Source organism: Onychomys torridus, chromosome 16, assembly GCF_903995425.1.
Source record: "Onychomys torridus chromosome 16, mOncTor1.1, whole genome shotgun sequence".
NCBI lineage: Eukaryota > Metazoa > Chordata > Mammalia > Rodentia > Cricetidae > Onychomys > Onychomys torridus.
In genome coordinates, this window is record NC_050458.1 from 21880018 (window position 1) to 21902212 (window position 22195).

Below are 22195 nucleotides of genomic sequence, written 5' to 3' on the forward strand. Positions count from 1 at the left end.
TTTTTTCTCTTAATGTCATAAGCAAATGAGAACAAGATGCTATACAATGGAGGAGGGAAGGGGATAGATGGTTTTCTAAGTGTTGTTCTCCCCTGGTCTTTACAATTGTAAAGGACCCAAATTGTTATCACACGTCTCTTAGTTTTGAAATTGTTCTCTTGGGGTTGGTGATGCTTCTGTGAGAGTGAGCTCAGTGAAGCCCTCCTCACAAGGACAGGTGTTTCCTGGGCCTGTATACTAGCCCAGTCTAGTGGAAAGAGCTACAAAGAGAAGCTTAGATTTTAGAAGAATGACCTCAGAAAGGTTGCATGGGTTTTCCAGGCTTACCTCACAGGACTGGAGTTATTAATACATATTGCCTGAAACAGAGCAGTCACATAGTGTGAATAACCAATGTCCTCTGAGCCAATAAGACCATGAGGAGGTACGTGTTGGAAGTTACATTGGAAAGAATCTGAAAGGAGAAGAAATAAAGCTGAGAACTTATTTGCACCTTGGAATAAAAAGAAAAAAATGGATGTTTTGTTTTGCTCTGTTGTGCTTTTGCATTTTTAATCTAACACAGAATCACCTGCAAATAAGATTCCAAGGCAATTAAAATGCCTGATGCAAAGGGCACACAACAGACTTCAAGGTGCTATTAAGTCCATTTACCATTGTTTCTCTATACATCCAGAGAGTGAGAAATAGCTTATCTTTCTAATGTGATACCCAAAAACACTTCAATGTACACATAATTGAAAATAACATTTTGAAAGATTTAAAAGAAATTAAGGGTAAAGTGATCTCACTTCATATGATAAGTTATGAGTAAGACTTGGTATTTATGGGCATGTGTGATACCCTATACAGGAGGCCAATGGAAAGACTTTACCCTGACTTCTGCAACTTGTCCATGGGTTTAGTGCTCACAGAAAAAAAATAGCATAGGGAAAACAGAGGACTGAGACAGCAAAGAGCCAAGGGAGATGGTCAAGGTCTGAAGTGGTCCTGACAATGCAGAGTCCAAGAAAGGCTACTAGGACCTAAGGAGAGAAGAAATATGACTATTCTAGATGAACGGCAGGGAATTCTTTTGAAGACTAAATCAAAAAAACAATTTCACCCCAGGATTGTTCTTCTGTGTCATGATTTCTGTGTCTTAATTTCAAGTGTGACTTTAGATAAAAATACCTTCTATCCTGGGGACTGCATTTTCTCTTCCTTAGGAAAAAGAAGTTGGGTTAGGTCAGCTCTGAGTTCCTTTCTCTCTGTTTTTGCATGTGAATGATTTCTACTGTTCATATTTAAATCACTGTGTAGCTTTCAATGTCTTCCGTTTAGGAGCTCAGTGGGTAAGAATGTTTGCTGTGCAAGCAGGAGAACATGAGTGGGAATCCCAGCACCCACATAAAAGGCTATGTGCACTGCAGTAACTCCTAGAGCTGTGAGGGCCAGAAACAAGATGATCGACATGACTTACTGGCCACTGACCTAGCTTCAGGCCAATGAGAGACCTTATCTGAAGAATGAGAGTGATAGAGCTGGGTACCTGATGTTCTCTTCTCACCCCTAGTAGTATTCCTAGGCACGTGTACCCTCCTGTTACATATACATAACTAAAACACACACACACACACACACAGACACAGACACACACACACACACACACACACACACACACACACGTTTCATTATGTAAGTGCTATCCACCTCTAGAACAGTCCCTATCCCGTCCTGTGCCCTCCCCACAAGCTGAACTATTCCATGCCCCACTCTTCTTATCCTCTCTGGCAGTGAGTTCTCTCTGGTCACTGGAGATCTCATAGTTTCTCAAGAGCCATCCTTCAGCTCCCCCGACTGTCTCAAGAAGAGAACAGTGTTAGTATTCAGTTTTCTTTCCAAGTAGAGTCAAGGAGGTCTTAGAATTTACACTGCACAGGATTTTACAAAGGAAATTGATGTGGCTTCACAGTATGTTAGTTCATATAAGCCTCACTTGTAAAACCTTGAAATTAAATATGATTTGTATAACCTTGTCATGGAGCTGCTATTATTCATTCCCCAAACCAAAGCTTAACAGTATAGAGAAAGACAAAGGACATCAATTTAAGGTAAATTGCAGCTGGATATATATAGGATCACATTTTATATCTTTACAAATACCAAGCAAATTCTCTGATATTTGTGATAAGAAAGGCACAGTATTAAGGATTTGCCATTCATTGTATTTGGCTAAAAGCCATCCATATGAATCCACACTAGAATTTAGTATTAAATATCTATTCAAAAAAAGAGCCTTGTTTGGATTTGTTCCCTTGGACTTGATATATGGTAGTTTTTTTTTTTTTTTTTTTTTTTTTTTGAGAAATTTGGAGTTAAAAGCAATAAAGGATATTCTTGCTTATAATAATTGTCCATGATAAGTCATTATTGCTCTTATAAATACACTGAGGCACACACTCAAGGAGACATCTGCAATGATTATTTGAAATTATATTGTAAGAATAATGGCATTCCCAAAACAGAAAGAGCTTTTTATATGCTCTTATTATTGCTCCATGGGAACACCTAATAATGGCCTACTAATGATTTAGGATAAGCCAAAGGCATAACTCAGCTTTTAAGTGAAAACAGGGGAACCTCGGGAAACATAGCCAGTACCACTAGGACTGATACAAAGGCACTTTTGAACTAACCGAACAGTAATGATTTTAAATACAGATAGTGGTTAAAGGGGTGAGAGCCTCATCTCAGTATTTGGAAGGTATGTGCGCTGGTGAGAACTCACATACATGCCAGATTCAGCTCCTGCCTCTTCACATCCTTCCCCGAGCCCTGGGATGCCCACTCACATCAAGATGGCACCAGTGGTCATCCCTTCCCTCTTGCTTCCTGTCAGCCTCATCCATTAGGAAATAACAGCACAAGATCAGAAGCCAGAAGATGGCAGGAACTGGCTTGCTCTCCTAAAGACTATGGTTGGGAGTAGCCAGCCATTTTTTCTACAACTATGATGCTTGATCCTTTCAGTTCCTGCTCCTGCTCATGCCCTTCCAGGTCCAAGGATAGCACAGCATCTCACTGTCAATTCTGGGGCACTTCTTTATGTGTTTCCCACATCGTGGATACACTGTACCAACTACCCCTGATTTAAATCCTTTTAGTCATTAATTTGAATTCCTATCCTTCTCTGCCGGGACACTGAAGATGTGTTCCATTTCCTCTCCTAGGACCACTCATGGTAACTCAGCATCTTCAACAAATGAAAGCATGGTCCATCCCAATAGGCTCCTTCTCTTGTCTTTCTTTCTACTTCCATCACTTTTGTACCCATACACACTTTATTATTCTAAGTTTTTTCTTTAAAAAGAATGAATGCCCCTTTGGAGGATGGAGCTTAGTTGGTACAGAGCTTGCCTAACACACACAAAGCCCTGGATTTGATAGCCAACACCACATAAACCAGGCATGGTGACACACACCTGTAATCCCCGAGGATCAGAAGTTTGGGTGGTCCTTGGCTACACAATGAATTCAATATCAGATTGGTCTTTATGGGCCTCCAAAAACCAGAACAATCACGATAACACTCTACTCAAAGACAAATCCGCAGCCTTCCGGTGCCACACACCTATCATATCAGAACTTGGGAGGCTGAGATAGGATGATCCTAAATTCTACACCAGCATGGCCTATACAGAAAGACTCTCAAATAGACCTTCCCACCCCCAAACAAAACAACCCTTCTTTATTTCTCAATGGATATGACTTGGTTCGTCCTGAGCTCTGTGCAACTGGTGCTCAAAATACAATTCAAGACAATCCAATTAGATCCAATAGTAAGACTTCTGTTGGAAAGAATGGGGCACAGGGATTTAACTTAGAAACAGCCCAGAATAAGGAAATGAACCTGGACTTTTCAGGTCAAGCAGAAGTGAGTCCTTTGAGAATAAATTATCAAAGGAGACAGAAAAACAGAGATGGAGAGGTGTGACTAATATCATTAAGGGAATCCTGGGCACACTGAAGCTTGTCCTGGGACCCAGGCTACACAGTGCCCCTGATGCCCAAGCAGAGTTGAGTTTCTGTCACTTGGACCTGCAGGATTCTTGCCTGACAGGCTTCCCCCCAAGAGAAATACACCTGAGAAAGTAAATGATGGGAAGTGTTAGCAACCGTGACTTTACAAATGTCAACTGTCCACATTTCTTGGGCTGTTTTCATTAAGAACACCAACTCAAAACTCGTACATTTATATCAAGACCATGGAAATCTGTAGGCAGAAATCTTCCATCACCACAGATTTCCCCCTCTGACTACCCTGTCACATTCACACAGCTGCCCCCCCCCCCCCCACTTCTGGTCACCTTCTGAGCCAGCTAGCTTGTAAAAGGCTTGCCAAGGTTTGCAGGTCTTATGATATTGAAGCTCTTAACACCCACACTGATTTTAGTTCTCTGACATCTACAAGAGATGGGACAACACCAAACCAAACACCCCACTGTGCATTGACCTTTGTTGCCCAGACCCACACGTGAACAAGTGTATACAAAGAACAATGGTGGAAAGCAGCCGGATGCTCTCTTGAGGTGTTATTTCCAAGTGCCCTTTGACTGGGCCTTCTCAGATGACAGGATTCATTGGCAGGAAAGCTGTTATTGCAACATCTCTATTGCCATTTATCATCTATTAGAAGGGGAGTCATGGGGAGGTCAAATTGTCTCAAATCCTAGGAGCACCAGCATCACCACAGGTTCAAGGGACAGCAATCAGATGTAAGAACAACGGCCAAAGCTCAATCCGTCAAGGCTTCCTATGCCCAACATATCACATGGTTTGGGAAATGAAATCTGAGCGACAGTGCTAACTTTATATATAAACCCTCTTCCATGGCAGCTGTCCTCCATGACACACAGCCATGTCTTTACTTCTTCTTCTTCTTCTTCTTCTTCTTCTTCTTCTTCTTCTTCTTCTTCTTCTTCTTCTTCTCCTCCTCCTCCTCCTCCTCCTCCTCCTCCTCCTCCTTCTTCTACTCCTCCTTCTTCTTACATTATTATTATTATGCAAAAGGATTATTTTTTCTGAATCCATCATTTATATAAAGGTCAAACAGTGACACAGTCTACATTAGCTCATTCTTGCTTCAGAGTTCTTCTTCAGAGTACATTGTTGAATTGCCTGATTTGTTAAAATGCCTAAGCTATGACTTTGTGAAACAGATTTACAGCATAAATGAAAGCTTCTGCAGTTGCAGCCCTCTGCTAGGTCTTCATCTGTCCCAGTTGTCAAACATACATATGAATTCTTATGCACAAACATGTGAACGCAGGAATGGGGGCAGTCTAGAAGAGGAAGACTGGTAGAAGAGGGAAAGAAGCAAGGAATGCAAATATGATCCATAAATTTGTATACATGTGATTATGGCTCCCATGATTTTGAATGAGAAATATGTTCTAATAACCAATCTTTAAACTGCTTACTGTTCCAATATTGCCATGCATTCACTTTAAATGCCAACTGTGCCTCTCCTGCCCAGACCTGCATTCCACACAAACTCATTAAGAATGACATTTAAAACTTGCTTGTTTAAAAGTACAAATAAAAGATAAGGTAAAAATGAATCAGCACATAGTAGTTGCTCAATAAACCTAGTTATGAATATCATTGTTGTCATTTGGAAACACATGATTCCTGGAGGATCTAATTAATGAGCAGGTTTATTAAAATTCACACAAACCCCTTCTGAGCAATCATGTCTATTCCCTCATAGATGCTATATTATGAGCTTCAGTTACTTTTCCTGTCTATCACAGGGATACCACAGAAATCAAGCTATCCATTAATGTGCTCATTTGCCCATTGCACAGTCAGGGACCACATGTAATTTGCCACTTATTTGAAAGTATGCTAGAGGATAAATGTTGGTTAAGATGAATTCTCCACATACGGCAGTGTTATGAGGTCTGCTGGGATGGATAAGAAAGTCAATTCCCTGTTAAGGAGAGAAGCAGCCTACAGAATGACGTCATTTCAGTGGGGGAACCTAGGAACCATCAACAGAGGAGACATTCCTCTTACCTTTTCTGCCAGCCAGCCAAGATGTCTGATCTCACGACTGCCAGCAATACCCGTCTTCCCCAGCTGCTCTCTGACGTCAGCAATCACTCGGGGCAGCAAGTCACTGACGTTGGAATGGATGGCACTGAACCAGGCTTGGGCGGTGGTGGAGTCTTTACTCCTCAGTATCACCGTGTGCTTAGCATCTGGAGAGTGGATTTCAAGCTGCCTGGGGAAGCAAAGGGAGGTGTGAGAGGGTGACCTGGAAGATCCTGCTTCATCAAAACCTGCCTTTCTAAGGTGATCACAACGTTTGTTCTGGTCATTTACCTTCATGATCATTCCTTCACTCATGCATTCATTTGTTCAAATACTTACCAATTGCTCAGGCTCTGGTCTGTGCCTTTGGAACACAGTATAACAGCATTGTAAATACTACATCCCCCAAGTTAAGGATATTTCGGTTTTTTGTTCATTCAATTGCACAGAGGACTTTAGTACTGGACCTACACCACTGCTGCTGCGGCAGCAACTTGACTGTAGTGACCAGCCACATTCTCAACAGTATGGCCCAGTGTTAGCCAATTAAGACACTTTAAAATAGAAATGGCCAAGCTTCATATTCTTTTATTTTCTTTCTTTTTGAGACAGGGTCTCCTGTAGCACAAACTGGTCCCAAAATTTCCAAGTAACTGAGGATGATCTTGAACTCTTAATTCTCCCGCCGCCTGGTCTGACATTTCAATGCCAGGATTATATGTATGTACCTCTACTCACCAGTTGTCAAACTTTGTATTCTTTAGGAAGCTTGTTTGTGGCACACTTAAATATGACTACATCACTAGGCTCCTTCAGTGAAGGAGAGAGCAGTCTGAAAGAGGGGTAATGGTGCCGGGCAGTGGTGGCACACGCCTTTAATCCCAGTACTTGGCAGACAGAGGCAGGTGGATCTCTGAATTCGAGGCCAGCCTGATCTGCAAAGTGAGTTCCAGGACAGCCAGGACTCTTGCACAAAGAAACTCTGTCTCCAAAACAAATAAACAAACAAACAAAAAAGCAAAAAAAAAAAAAAAATCAACCAAAAAAAGAGTAGTAATGGTATGAAAAGCATTATACTAAACAGCACATCTTGTAGTTAAAATTGAACAGCAAAGCTTATGCCAGATTCCAGTTGGACCACTCACATGTTAGTGTAAATGATCTGTTTAATTAGGCATGATTAGTAGAGGGGTGTTTCAGATAGGTTCTGTGGAGGCTTGAATAACCACAGCCCCCATTGGCTCATATATTTGAATATTTAGTCTCCAGTGAGTGAAGCTCTTTTGGTAGGATTAGAAGGATGGAGAGGCTGGTCTTGTTGGAGGAAGTGTGTTCCTAAGGTGGGGAAGTGTGGCTGTGAAACCAGAGTGTGGTATTATTGACAGGCCTGACCTTGCTGCTTATTGGAGGAACGGGGACTTTGGATTAGAGAAGCAACTGAACACTTTAAGCAGGGCTTAATGGGCCATCCTAGTAGGAGGCATGGAAGACAGTGATGCTAAGAGCCATGCAGATTATGACGGTCCTTATCAAGAAGTTTCAGAGGGGAGCAATATTAGTAAATGGCCTAGAGACCATTCTTGTGATAGTTTTGGCAAAGAATGTGGCTACTCTCTGCCCTTGTCCAAATAATCTGTGAGAGGCTAAATTAAAGAGATTTCCAGACAGCCTAGTCCTGACTGCCATGTGGTTATTAGTAACAACTCCTACGTAGATCTGTAATGAAAGGGAGCAAACTGGACAAAGAGAAACACAAAACATACAGTTTGAGGAGAAAAGGAGCACCAGGAAGTGTACTGGAACTAAGTCCAGTGCTCAAGGAGATAAAAAGTGTACAGATAAACCTGATCCTAATGGAATAAAGGGAGTGGAGACCTGGGGCAATGCTCCACCAAGCTAAACTTCCAACTCGTGAAAAGGAAGTAATGGAAAGCTTAGGCAGAGAAGGAAACCACCAAAAACAAAACGCTGATGCCAATGTCACTGAAAGAGGAAACCAAGTTCCAACTTCATCAAGCAACAGAATGTGGCAGTTTTGTCCACATAGTTCTGGCTTTAGAGTCAAGGACACAAGGAAGTGGCTGTGGAATCTCCCTCTGTAAGAATTCTGTGGGTTAGGGATTTAGCTCAGTGGTAGAGCGCTTGCCTAGCAAGCACAAGGCCCTGAGTTCGGTCCTCAGCCCAGCCTAAAAGCTGGACTTGCACTCCCATGCGTGTTCTCTCTCTCTCTCTCTTTCTCTCTCTCTCCTCCTAATAAAGCTCTGAAAGGTATCACTGGGTTCTGTCATGACTATGACCTTTCCATGAAGTAACCAGCACCAGCCACCAGCGCCACCATATACCCTTACACCCTCTACAGCTAATAAAAGGTGCTGAGGCCAGGTATGTGACAGGGGTGTCCCTGCATGAGGCCCAGAGAAGCCATTGTGTGAGGCTGTGGAGGTGAAACCTGGATTGCCTTGGAGACCCCAAGATACAGGAGATATGAGAGTTGTGTGATACTTGCCAAAGAGAGCTGTAGACCAAGTATGGAACTAGCCCAAGAGAAAGAAGTATGTTTTGGTCCATCAACAAAGCTGAAAGGAATTGGAGACCTGAAGAGCCTTTAACATCAGATATGGAGATGCAGAATTTGGAGTTTGCCTTGCTGGTTTTTGGCCTTTCTTTGGTCCCATATTTCCTCACTATGCTCCCTTTCTTCTCTTTTGGAATGGTAATGTATATTCTGTGCCATAGTACATTGGAAGTATGTGCTCTGATTTTGATTTTGATTGTACAGGAGGTTAGAGTTAAAAGAACACAATGAATTTCAGAAGAGACTTTGAACATTGGACGTTTAAACACTGTTGTGACTGTGTTAGACTCTGGGGACTTTTGAAGTTGAACTGAAAGCATTTTTTGATTATGATATGGCTACAAGCCTATAGGAGTAGAATGTGATGGTTTGAATAAAAATGGCCCCTATGGGCTCATAAATTTAGTCACCAAAAAGTGGAACTCTGAAAGGATTAGAAGGATTAGGAGATGGGGCCCTGTCGGAGGAAGTGTGTCAATGGGGGTGGGGAGGCAAAGCTTTGAGGTTTCAAAACCCATATCAGGCCCAGGTTCTCTCTGCCACTCAAGGCCTGCAGGTCAGAATGTAGCTCTCTGCTACTGCCTCAGCACCATGCTTCTTGCCGTGATGATAAAGAACTAAAAGCCTCTGAAACTGTAGGCCAGTCCCCAGTTACACATTTTCTTTTATAAGTGTTGATAATGGTGTCTCTGCACAGCAGCACAACAAATAAGACAGGCGCCTTTTGCCTTTAACTTGTTATTGTGAGGGAGTTACAGGTTTGTGCACAAACAGTACAGACAGGTCTGACCTGCCCTCCGTTCAGTTTCCCCTGATGATTATGTTTTACATACTACACTTTGATATCAAAATGAGGACACTAGCATGGGTACAGAGTATATGTCTATGCAGTTTTATCCTGTGTAGATATGTGTAAAGACCACTGTAATCCTGGTACAGACCAATTCAATCACCACAATGGTTTCCCAGCAGCTCTCTCCTTACCGCCCCCATTCCCATGTGTTCTCCAGCTCTGTATTTTTTACGACAGTTATTTGCTATTGTAAGGAAAACATTATATTAGTTTTTATTCACTGGTGTTGGTATTGGGCACCTCAAAACAAAATTAAATAATTTATTTATTAATTTCCTTTCATGGCTTAATAATTGCTCTACAGTCCACTAAGAATTTACCACATAACAGCAAAGTTTTTCATTCTTTAATGTAACAATAGTAGGATGTTCCCAATAATCCTGTGATTTATATTGTTAACCTATTTAGCATAATTGAAGTTTGGAAGGGCAGGGAAATAATTTACCCAAGGCTACACAGTTGGTGAGTCTGGGAGTCAAACACATGTGAACCTATGAATTTTAAAACAGATTACAGTACCTCTCTTTTAGATTAGGTAGCATCCAAGAGGGAGGCAGCTATTGTCTTCCGTAGCAGTCTGAAGCCTGGCACTCATCACCTGAGATGTGTGCAATAGTGCCCTACTTAGTTCCTGCCTTGAAAGATAACTATTTTTTAGATCACATGAAAGTTAGACATCTCAAGGCAACCTGGGCCCATTAACATTTGAAACCGACCTTTGGGAGAAAATCATTTAACTCAGAAATCTGAACTGTAGAAAAGGGATGATTTGCGAAGTGGGATGTCCCTGAGGAGTTTGAGCAACCTTAGCATTCTTAGTAAGAAATCTGCAAACAAGCCCTAACAGCCTGAAGGCAGGTGTGGGTAGGGAAGGAGGGATATATGGCAATGACATCTGTCCCCACCCCAGAGAAAAACAATGCTACACCTCTGAGGGGTTTTCCAAAGACAGACAGGACGTCAAGGGTAGGCTGGGGATTCTAGAAACATCTTGAGGAGCACTCTCAACATGTCTTTCAACTTCTATCACTATTTATTGTTGTAGACAGTTAAAATGTGCAAGCACTTCATTTGCTATATTTTCTTTCGAAAATCTGGGTGCCTGTTTTAAAAGAAATAACAGTTTAAGTGTCCATCTCTCTCTCTCTCTCTCTCTCTCTCTCTCTCTCTCTCTCTCTCACACACACACATACACACACACACACACACAGAGAAAGAGAGTTTGTGTGTGTGAGAGACAGAGTGTGTGTGTGTGTGTGTGTGTGTGTGTATGTGTGTGTGTGTGTGTGTGTGTGTGTATGTGTGTGAGAGAGACAGAGAGAGAGAGAGACAGAGAGAGACAGAGAGAGACAGAGAGAGACAGAGACAGAGATGACAGAAGAAAAGGAAAGAGACAGTGTAAGGGTGTTTTGGTTTGTATGTTGCCAGAATAATATCACAAGGGGAAGGCAGACTTGTGGTCTGGTGTGGAGGCCTATTCCTTTGGATTCTGACAGCCTTTACCAATATTATTAACTTAAGTAAACTTTAAGAACTATAATACTCAGTAAATTACACAGATTATAGGTATACAGACTGATTTTTCTTTCTTTTCTTTTCTTTTTTAAAATCTTCTGACACAGTGGCTTGCTATGTCAACCACTGAACTTGCAATCTTCCTGTCTCAGCCTCCTGAATGCTGGAATTACAGATGTGCACCTCACATCCAGCTTTTGAATGTTTTCTGGGACCTGAATATGTGCAAGTAACTGCTAACTGGACAGAAAACTAAGTAGGACTAGGAAACTAAAGGCATCCCAGAAGTCCTCGATGCTCTCTGTCTCCAGTACTCCTTATACTTTGTCACGTAGTTGACTGGTTCCAGTGCAATGGGCACCAATCGTGAAGATGCTTCTTTTTATTTCTTTCCCAGTGCTGGAGACTGAATGTAAGTGTTGTGTGATAGTTTGTGTTTGGACAAATAAAGCTTGCCTGGAGATCAGAGGGCAGAGCTAGCCACTGGTTAACCATAAAGGCCGGGCAGTGGTGGCACTTTAAACCCAGCACATGGGAGGAGGAAGCAGGAAGATCAGAAGTTCAAGGCCACTGCACTAGTTTGAGAAAGTCTAAAAGAAAAACAGAGCTCAGTGGTGGTGGTGCATGCCTTTAATCCCAGCACTAGGGAGGTGGAGACAGAAATATAAGGCAGGTGGCGATAGGATCTTGACCTACCCCCATTTGGTCTGAGGATTTGTAGAGGTAAGAAGTTTCCAGTGGCTGCTATTCTGTTTCTCTGATCTTTCAGCTTTCACCCTTGATATCTGACTCTGGGTTTTTATTGTTAGGACTAATTAGAATCACACTACACATAAGGCTTATATACATGCTGAGTATATACTCTCCCATTAAGCATGGTCCTCAGCTCTTAAAACAATTTTTTTTTAAAGACAGAATCTCTCTAAATTGTCTAGACTGGCTTAGAACTGGATATATACCTCATTTAAGCCTTAAACTCATTCTGTAGCCCAGGCAGGCCTTGAACATATGATCTTCCAAGTAGCTGAGATGACAGGCCTGTGCCACCACCCGCCTCTGAAAGTGTTGCCTGACCTACAAATCATGTTGTTATCTGAACAGTGTGTGTATGGGTGGGGTAGGTGGAGAGGAGAAAGACAGAAAAAGAAAGAGAGGAAGAGAGGGAGGCAGTGAAAGAGAGAGGAGAGAGACAAAGAGGGAGAAGGAGGTATAGAGACGGGGAGGATGGGAATGTGAGAGATGGGGGGAGGGCAGGAGAGAAAGGGAGCGAGAAAGAGATCAATCCTAGAGTGTCTCTGGGGGAAAGTTTCAATATCGGGTCCCATGGTGTTTCCTAATGGCTCACAAAGTGTGGCCAAGTCCAGTGGCACCACCTTACTGAGACCTTCCTAGAAATATACACTGTTTGGTTCCCTTCTCAGCACTACTTAGGAATCCTGAGGGAGGAGCCCAGCAACCTGTCAGGCAAGCTAGATGCAATTCTGTTTGAGGAAGAGCTGCTCTGTAGGCTCAGAAAAGTCTCACTGTAGCTGGTACTAGACTTCCCACTGGCTGAGGTGGACACGCTGAATGGTAAGGTGAACTAGTCAATGAGACTTCAAGTAAGGGGAGAAGAACAGCTAAAGGGAAGTACTTACAGCTAGAGACAGTAGAAGCAGTTCTCAGTGAAAGCATTTCTCAGAAACATGGGCTACATTTCATTTGAAACATCATTTAGTTAAATACAGATGGTTGGAGCTCATCCCAGACTTATCAAGTGAAACTCTTCAACGGTTGAAGCCTGGGCATATGCTTTAAAATGTCCCATGGATTATATAGACTAAATGGATTGCTGCCCCCTAAGCCTAGGCTGCAGCCCTTGTGGAGATACAGTGCCTCTAGATGAGATTGGTGTGTGTTCAGGGTGCTATGGGGAGACACAGCTAAAATTAAGGGCCATTTGAGGGGTAGTATGAAAACCAAATACATAAAAAAACTTCTTAAACTCTATACATATATGAAGGCAATCTGAACAAAATTGCCAAAGAATGGAGGAGACAGAGTCTCAACTAAGCATCTCTTGGCACCAAATGAAGTTTCTAGCACTGGGATTGGGTTACATCTAATTGAGTTGTTGGCCAATGAGGTCCCATGGGAATCTATAACAATCCAGGCTATTGCCAAGACTATAGGCTATTCTCCACAAACTGACAGCAAGGCCATTGCTGAAGAAAACATGGAGAAGTAGAGCTGGTGTCTACATATTGCCTTCACCCTATGTTCTAGTCTTTGGTACAGCAAGGTACAGGAAAGTACTCTGCAGGCTACCAGAAAAGGTATGGAAACACAAGCCAGCTGCAAACTATTTATCTACAATGGTGTACTGCTTGCAGGATATGCTAGGGCAATGCTGGCACAAAGCTTATGGTAGTAACCACACAATATCTGATTTGACTTAAGGCCATTCCCAACCCTGCTTTATTGATTGGTATCTTATTAAATAGAACTATCCCTTAGAAGTCTGTTGTTTTCGGAAGATAGACAGAAAGGGAGTGGATCCAGATGGGAGGAGGGATGGAAGGAACTGGGAGGAGTAGAGGGAGGGGAAACCATAATCAAGATAAATTATGTGAGAAAAGAAATCTATTTTCAATAAAAGGGAAAATAGAGAGGGAGATACAGTATCTACAGGTGATTTTCAGGACAGAGTCAATAGAAGTGGGGATGCTAGAAGAGTATGATGATTATCTGCCACTAAGAAACAAGATTCTCCAAACCACATGGCTTCCCTCCACACACATTATATCACAGTTTCTGTGGGTCAAAAATTGGGAGGCAGAATGTAGCTTAGCTGAGTCGGATATACTCACAGATTTGATGATGGTTATCTTGGGAGAAGAGTGGACCTGGTCATGCAGCAAAGCAAGGCAGCACCAAGACTAGGTCCACTCAGAGCTGGCACTGAAATATCTCTTTTGCCATGCCCCCTTTCTTTCCTTCAGCCAGTTCAAGATTGGTTACTGTGAAATACAACTGGAAGTCCCAACTTGTGCAGTAATGACAAATGAGTTATTTAATTTCTATAACCCTGGGATTATTTCCTCTTCTATACAACAGCAGTGATGGCAATTAGGATGAAAGTGGCAATTCTGATGATAATGACTATAAATACTCTTTACAAGGTGAATTGAGTAACACTCTGTGACTGATAAGTCCTGATACTGGCAATCATGGTTTATACTGGTAATGTTTAAGATTCCTGACTTAGATTCTGGGCTCTGTTGGCACACGCCTTTAATACCAGTACTCCAGAGACAGAGGTAGGCAGATCTCTAAGTTTGAGGTCAACAAAGTGAGTTCCAGGACAGCCAGAGAGATTTCTGACTTAGTAAGTGGGAAAAGAAAGTTGGTTAGTAAATATAAGACACTTGTATTTTCTGTATATAGTGATATTTGTGTTAGCTTTCTCTTACCTAACATTTAAATAAATTTTAAAATCACATTTATTTATTTATTTATTTATTTATTTATTTATTTATTTATTTATTTATTTATCTATCTATCTATCATCTATCTGTCTGTGTGTGTGTGTGTGTGTGTGTGTGTGTGTGTGTGTGTGTGTGTTGGACAAACATAAGCTACAGGGTATGTGTATAGGTCAGAGAACCACTAACAGGAGTCAGTTTTCTCCTTCTACCATGTAGGTCTTGAGGATCAAACTTATCATCAGGATTGATGGCAGGTGCTTTTACCTGCTGGCCATCTGTTCAATCCACCTAACACGATCACTACAGTAACAAGATATGAGAAATAACACAAAACATAGTAGCAAGTGTCTCAGATTGCAAACTGAAATTCAAAACAATGATTTTTTTTTTTTTAAATAAAGTATCTAGGGAGTACCAGGTGCTGTAACACTGAGTGGGCTACTTTGGTCCCTGTCTGCAAAAATCCAGAATCATCCAGTGTGTTGATTAGTATGTTGCCACAATGCAAGTCTAAGTAGAACCTTCGACTGAATTATTTGGAAGTGGAATCCTTGTAGGTATAGTCCAGCCAAGATAATAAACGTTCTTTTATCGAATTAACTACTCACTGCACTGGGTGGGTAGGTATAGTATCACACAATACAGAAGAAGAGCAGTGAGATGGGTCAGTGAGTCAAAGGTACTTGCCACAAAATCTGGCAAACTGAGTTACACACATACACACACACACACACACACACACACACACACACACACACATACACACACACACTAAAATAAAAAGAGAGACAGAAAAGACACAGAGACAAACATCTAATTGAGAGATACAGCAATGTGTTCAGGTTTCTGGGCATACACAGGAAGCTAAGAGTTAGAGGTAGTGAGGCTTCTCCATCCTGTCCTCCAGAAGGAACCCACCCTGTCAACACATTGATGTCAGGTTTCCAGATTCTGAAACCTGAAGTGGATCAGTTTCTAGCATTTCCAACTACAAGCAATACTTACATCACGTGACCATGGTAGGATCAGCAATGCTCTAAAGCTTAAAATCTATGGGAGCCCAAAATAGGTCAGTGAGAACTGAGTCCATCATCACACTTGGACTTAAAGTCTGCTCAACAAAAATGCCCATTCCCACTAACATCCAATCCTCTCACACAGAAAGAAAAAGAGGAAATCCATTGGAAATGACCACAAACACAGTCTTGGGAAAATGTTGGTCCACAGTAGGGCTCTACTCAGCCAGTAAGCATGCCCTCTCCTTTCTTTTCCCAGGAGAGAGAGAGAGAGAGAGAGAGAGAGAGAGAGAGAGAGAGAGAGAGAGAGAGAGAGAGAGAGAGAGAGAGAGAGAGAGAGAGAGAGAACTCCCTTGCTCACTTGGAGTCCTACATATCTGGAACTGGGTATGAGGAAGGAGGAGGGTGCTGAGGAGCAATAAAGTCAGGAGGGCTGATGGGAGCTATTTTGAGCAAGCCAGTCTTTTATAACTCCTATTTTGTTCCCCAGTTGAACTGACCACTGCTTGATGAATTGTGTTTATCTGTAGTTCAGCGATAAAGTTCTCTTTTAATTCCCCATTGAATAGAAATATTTAGGGCAATGCCACAGCTGTGTTTATTCACACATTCTGCCACAGTTATGTAAATACTGCCTATGGAACTATTTCTGATAGAGGCCCCATACCAACCCCGAGGAATTAGATGCTCACTCTAGATGTCTGCCAAGATGAGCAGTTTCCATCCAGCTTGGCACAGCCGTGAATGGTATCACAGCTTCTCAGAGATCATTTGGCAAACCTCAGGAAAGAAGAAGCACTTTCTTTCCTTGCTCTTGCAAAGCTTCCACTGGGCCAAACACTTGCATTCTCTTCTTCTCTTGCTTAGAAACACGAGACTGACATGGAAAACTTGAGGCCTCCTCATACAAAATTAATAAGTAAAAACAGAAGTTGTAACTTGGAAACTCTCCTCTGATGTGAAGCTGGAGAGAACAAAGATGAAGATAATTGCTTTGCACAACTATGAGGCTCCAAGATATAAATCTCATGACCAACATGGCCGGTCCCAAGTCTTAGATCTGTAGTTCCTGTGGCACCAAAGAACCACTTTCCAAAAGACAACCATGTAGATTAATCTCTCCAGATGCCAGAGTTTTGATAAATTATTTGAAGGGACACTAGCCTACTTGAGCCTGTGGCTCTGGCAGGCCTTATCCTTCTCTCCATTCCCTCTTCCTTGCTAAAAACTGTTAGATTACATCCCTAAAACCAGCCACCAAGGTCTATCCCCTTATTTGGTCACTTCTTCCTCCCAGGCTGGCTACCAAAGTACAGCAATCGGAAGCCCACTTTGGCTCACCTAATTAACATGCCCAATTAAAATTAAACATTTCATCTTAACACAGGGTTCTCCCTTTACCTTTATAAACCGTCATTTGCCTATGTGCCACATCTGTCTCCTCTCTTTCCAGAGGCAGTTCTTTGTCTTTCAGACTCAGATACCCCTTCTCCTTTCCCTTTTCCCCCATCTCCTTCACCACCACATCCTAGCCTACCCTAACACAGACCTCCCCTTCTCCTCTTAAAAATTGCACCTACAAGGTCATCTGCTGCATTTTTCTGCCTGAGTCAGAAGCAGCCACTTTAACTTTTCTTCCCCACTTAATAAAGGATCTCTTTGTGAAAGCAAGTGTTTGAATGTGGTTTGTGCCTAATCCGGCTGGGGTCAGGAGGAAGTTCCCCACTGTTGGGGGTCTCCTTCATTTTTATTTCTACCTTTACACTTTTCTCCATTTCCCAAAGCAGTCTTGCAATGTAATTAGAAAAGAAAGAATTTTACTTAGTTTTTATTTTGTTAAAAAATATGTTTAGCAAACTTTGCCATCAGTGAAATGATTTGCTAAGTAAAAAAAATAGTCCTGTTCTTAGATTGCACTAAAGAAAAATAGATGAAAATTGATATATATTGTAACTAAAAGACTTGAAAGACACACTTTGTAAAAGGTAGTAACAACATTGAAAATGAGGGCTAGTACTTGTTCTGTGGGGGTGCAAGCCTCACCAAGAAAAAAAAAACCAGTAACAACAAAAAGAAGTTTGGGCTTTTTTAAGTCCCTTCCCCAGCCAGTCTAGGAGCTGGATCTCATGGTATCCATTCCATGGGTAAGTCATCTTATCATATGGTACCCACTCCATGGGTAGTAAGTGGACCTTTGGGGGAATCAAGTTATCAAGGCTCATCCAGTGGAGTCAAAAGTTCACCTGATTCTAAAACACACACCTTAATCATTACACTGCTTAGTCATTACATTTAAATATGGTGGACCACATAGGCTCACAGTAGACTAAGTATCTTCTTGTTGCTATGAACACACATGATAAAGGCATGTTAAAGGAAGAAGGATGTGTTTTACAGTTTGAGGGGACAGTCCTCATTGTCAGGTAGTCATGATGGCTACAGAAGTGAGAGTCATCTGGTCACATTACATTTGAAGTCAGGGACCAGAGAGAGGTACATATGTAAGCTCAGTTAGTATCCTCTTTTTAAGTCTGTCCACAATCCCAGATCAGGAAACTGTGCCAGCCATACACACTGGAGACAGATCTTCCCACCTCCATTAACCTAATCTATCAGCTCCCCCTCTAGACATGCCAGAGGTTTGTCTCCTTGGTGGTTCTTGACCTTGTCAAGTTGGAGATCAATATTAACTCTTACAATGAATGGAAGGTTTTTGTCTCTGTGTCATTTTGAGGTGCTCAGGACTTTAAAGAGAAAGAGCTTTATTAGATTTTTTTTTTTTAAGTTACAGGGAGTTTAGTGTCAAAGAGGATTGTGGGAACTGGGTTTCTTAGTCTCTTTCTGCTTCACGACAAGGTTGCAGCTGTTTCTTTACCTGCACCCAACACAGGGTGCCACCCTTGCCAAAGGCCCAAGAAAACTGAGCTGTCTGAGTTTGGATTTGAACCTCTAAATTATGAGCTAAATAACCTTATTCTCTTATTAAAGTTAATTGCCTCAAGCATTCTTGTAGTTGGCATTTTCTTTGGGCCATCTACCAGCTCCCAAATAAAGATACAGAGACTTATTATCAATTATGAATGTTCAGCCTTAGCTTAAGCTTGTCCTTCTAGCTATTTGAACTTAATTTAATGTTTGTATTCATCTCTGTTTTGCCTCAGGGCTTTTTACCTTTCTTTCATATTGTATGTCCTACTTACTTTCCTGATTCATCCATGTCTGACTGGCTGGCCCTTGGCATCTCCTTGGCATCTCTTTTTTTTTCTTCCTTCGAGCCAAAATTCCTCCTCCTACTTACTCTCCCTGTCCAGAGGTCCTGCCTATACCTCTTTCTTGGCTATTGGACATTCAGCTTTTTATTAGACCAATCAGGTGCCTTAGCTAGGCAAGGTCAAACAGCAACACATCTTTACATAGTTAGACAAATGCAACATATCTTTAGGTAGTTAAATATTCTGCAACACAAACACACATAACATGCCTTTACATAGTTAAATAAATATTCTATCCCACAACACGTTCTCTTGTGAAGCTGACTAGTATATGTCTCATTCATTGGTGGTTTGTAAACATGCCTCATTTAAATGAGTGGAGAACATGTTGAATTCTGTTTGCTGTTCTGCATATTAGTTATGTGGTGCTGTTTACAATTTGAGAAAAGCCACGAGGGACAACAAAACCCATGATAAGAGTTTATTAGGAGAAGGGAAGGACAGAAAAGAATGTGCTTAGGCCTACTGAAAGACTTGTGCAGGAAGACAGGGGAGGATATGTGAGATCCAGGGGTTAAGGACTCCCCAGAGCATGCGCATATGGGTTTGCATGGCTACGCCCATGCATACACATAGATTATGTGACTGCAATGCACACAAATTACATGACCATGAAGTACACAGATTATGTCGGATATAAGGCTCCTGGAAATAACTAAGCATCTCACCAGTGCATGTGCAGTCATGGGTGTGTGGCTAGAAATCTTATCACTGCATCTTTGGAACAATATTCTGGTAAACTGGGAAAGTTTTCCAAATTACAAGTTGAGTTTCCCCATGACATATGGCAGAATTCAAGTTTTATCTTTTATTGTTGCCTGGGAACTGTGCCATTCATACAAACTAGCAATGCCAACAGAGACAGATATGTGAGGAGGGAGTGCATGGGCTCCATCTCTGGGAAGATGGGGTGTGGAGGCATCCAGCTCTCAGTGACAGGGTTTGGTATGTGTCACATGTCTCTGGTGCATGCAGAGGTTGTTGTGGGAATTGTAAGATGACTGTAAAGTGGGGTGGCAGCAGCGGCATTTCCCCTAGCTCAGCTGTAGTCATAGGATTGCTGTTGAGCATCTAAGCCTCGTCCTTGGAAATCTTCAGGAAATACAAAACTCCAATCTCCTTAACCAGACTTTATCCTGTTGCCGAAGTCTACAATCCCTAGCCAAGAATGTAGATTTAGGAAGCAGGTTGCTATGATGAAAGCTAATGAGATCATCTAAAGAATGTGTCAAGTATGAGCTGTTAATAGGGAGGAGAAAGCCAGACTTTGTGCTGTTGTTCACAAAATCCTATTTGGAAAACAGGCCATGCATGATAATAACATTCCTAGCTCTGAGGGAACCTGACAGTATCTATCATGCTGGCTAGATTTCAGCTTTAGAATGACATATAAATTTATTAAATATGTGAAGAATTTCAGCATGTTGACCTCTCCTAGGGAAATCATGTCCTTATCAAAGTTTAAGAAAAGGAGTCAGAGAAAACATTCCATTTGTCCACTACCCATTTCATCAATACTTTACAAAATATTCTTTTTTTTCCCCCAGAGCTGAGGACCGAACCCAGGGCCTTGCACTTGCTAGGCAAGCACTCTACCACTGAGCTAAATCCCCAACCCTTTTGCCTCTGGAATCTTGGTAACTTACACTGATAAATAATTTTCTCTGCCATTAAATCTAGAGTATAAACATATGGTATCTGAAAGCTCATTTTTTAAAATTAGATCTGTATTGGGTTAGGATAGCTGAATTCAGCAAATCAGAATGTAAGATGCCTAGTTAGATGTGAACTTCAGATAAACAAGGGATAATTTCTTACTGTACGTCCTAAGACATACAGACTGATGGAGAGGGAAGAAGTACACAGATGAAAACATGGATAGCATGAAGAGAGAGGAAAGCTTCATCTTTTGATCGATATACTATAGGGGCACAGAAGGGTTAAATGCCAGGACACCAACTAGGTTACTTGATTAGGTGATAAATGAAGGGCAATGACATTGATGACGAAAAACTGAACATGATCTGGATTTTGAGAGAAACTCTATGTGTTTGGTTCCATATTTCCTTTGTCAGGAACTTGCTCATGCCACTATGATTTTAGTGACATCAATATCCCATCAATAATCCAGGCTAGATTATCCAATCTTTCAGGATAGTTCTTGCACCTGTATGTGCACCTGCTTAACTGTGGAATTAATCACAACCCCACAGCACACAGTCCTTCAGTTCTAAGGTAAACATTTGCCCAGTATATTGTACAAATGTTCTATGAACAGACTAACTCCCACAGATAGCATGCAGCAATCCTCAACTGAAATGGTTACCGAGCATTATTTTATTTATCAACCTCTTTACTACACATGATTTCCTTGGCCTAAAATAACCAACAGAAGATTTTGTGGACCTTCTCCAGATTAGATGCAGAATCAAACCGCCTTGCAGGTGTGGAAGTCAGGACAAACAGGTCATACCAAGACAAAGGAACCAGAACAACTACTCCCAAGTGGAGATATTAGACAATATTGGTGAATATCCTCGAGTTCATTAGTGGAGGATTTTTTTTTTTTTTTAATAATGAGATGTGTCTGTCTGGATCAATTATTAAGTTGTAACAAAAAACATCCTTTCATTTGAAAACAGACCAATTATTTTTCAAGGATCTAGTACCTTCCAGCCCTGGCATTAGATACATGAAGAGATGACTCAACATAGATATCGTTTCTAAAACCACTGAGATGACATTCTATCCATCTGGCACAAGAAAACATTTTCTTATGTTTCCAAATAATGTGAGAGGATAATTTCAAAGTGTTGCAGGAACACAGAATCTTTTGGTTCTTGACAAACTGTTTAAGCAATAATCAACCATGTGAAGTTGGCAGCTACTACATATAGTAAGAAAAAGGAAAGCCTTTCATCCATTAAGGTGGATTTTTCTCAGTTGTTTTGTCACAGTCACGAAAGCTGGCTAACATATTATAGAAAGCAGCATTTTGTATCATCAGTGTTCATGTATCCTTCAACAAGGATTCCTAGTGGCTCCTACCCCCAAAGAGAAAATGGCTCCTAGAGGACATTAAAGAGAAGAATATCGGGGAAAAAAAAAAAAAAAAAAAAAGAGGAGGTGAAGCTGGTTCTCCTGTGAAGGGACCCAGGGAACTTGGAGTTTGGAAGTGGAAAACACAACAGGAAAGCTATGTTAGCAGTCGGGAGATAAGTACAGAAGAAAAAGCAGAAACCAAAGCCACCCTGATTTTATGCATGAACAAGTAGAAGAACCAAAGTCAGAAGGAACATTCTGGAAAGAAGCAGTTATAGGTACAAAGTCTGAACTCTGGAGCAAAGAAGTAACTTATATGTCACACACGCAGGTGGTAGTATTATGGAAGCTAGAGTCCAGGTTTCTTAACTACTAGG

At 41.5% G+C, this 22195-nt stretch overlaps 1 protein-coding gene across 1 annotated transcript in view; it reads right to left on the reverse strand.

Annotated features, from left to right (window-relative positions):
- The window catches only part of Sntb1 (syntrophin beta 1), a 251274-nt gene that overhangs the window by 89422 nt on the left and 139657 nt on the right, over positions 1–22195 (reverse strand). Inside the window, exon 4 of the mRNA XM_036208878.1 lies at positions 6061–6268. Coding sequence (XP_036064771.1) covers positions 6061–6268 — 208 coding nt within the window. The remainder of the gene's footprint in view (positions 1–6060; positions 6269–22195) is intronic.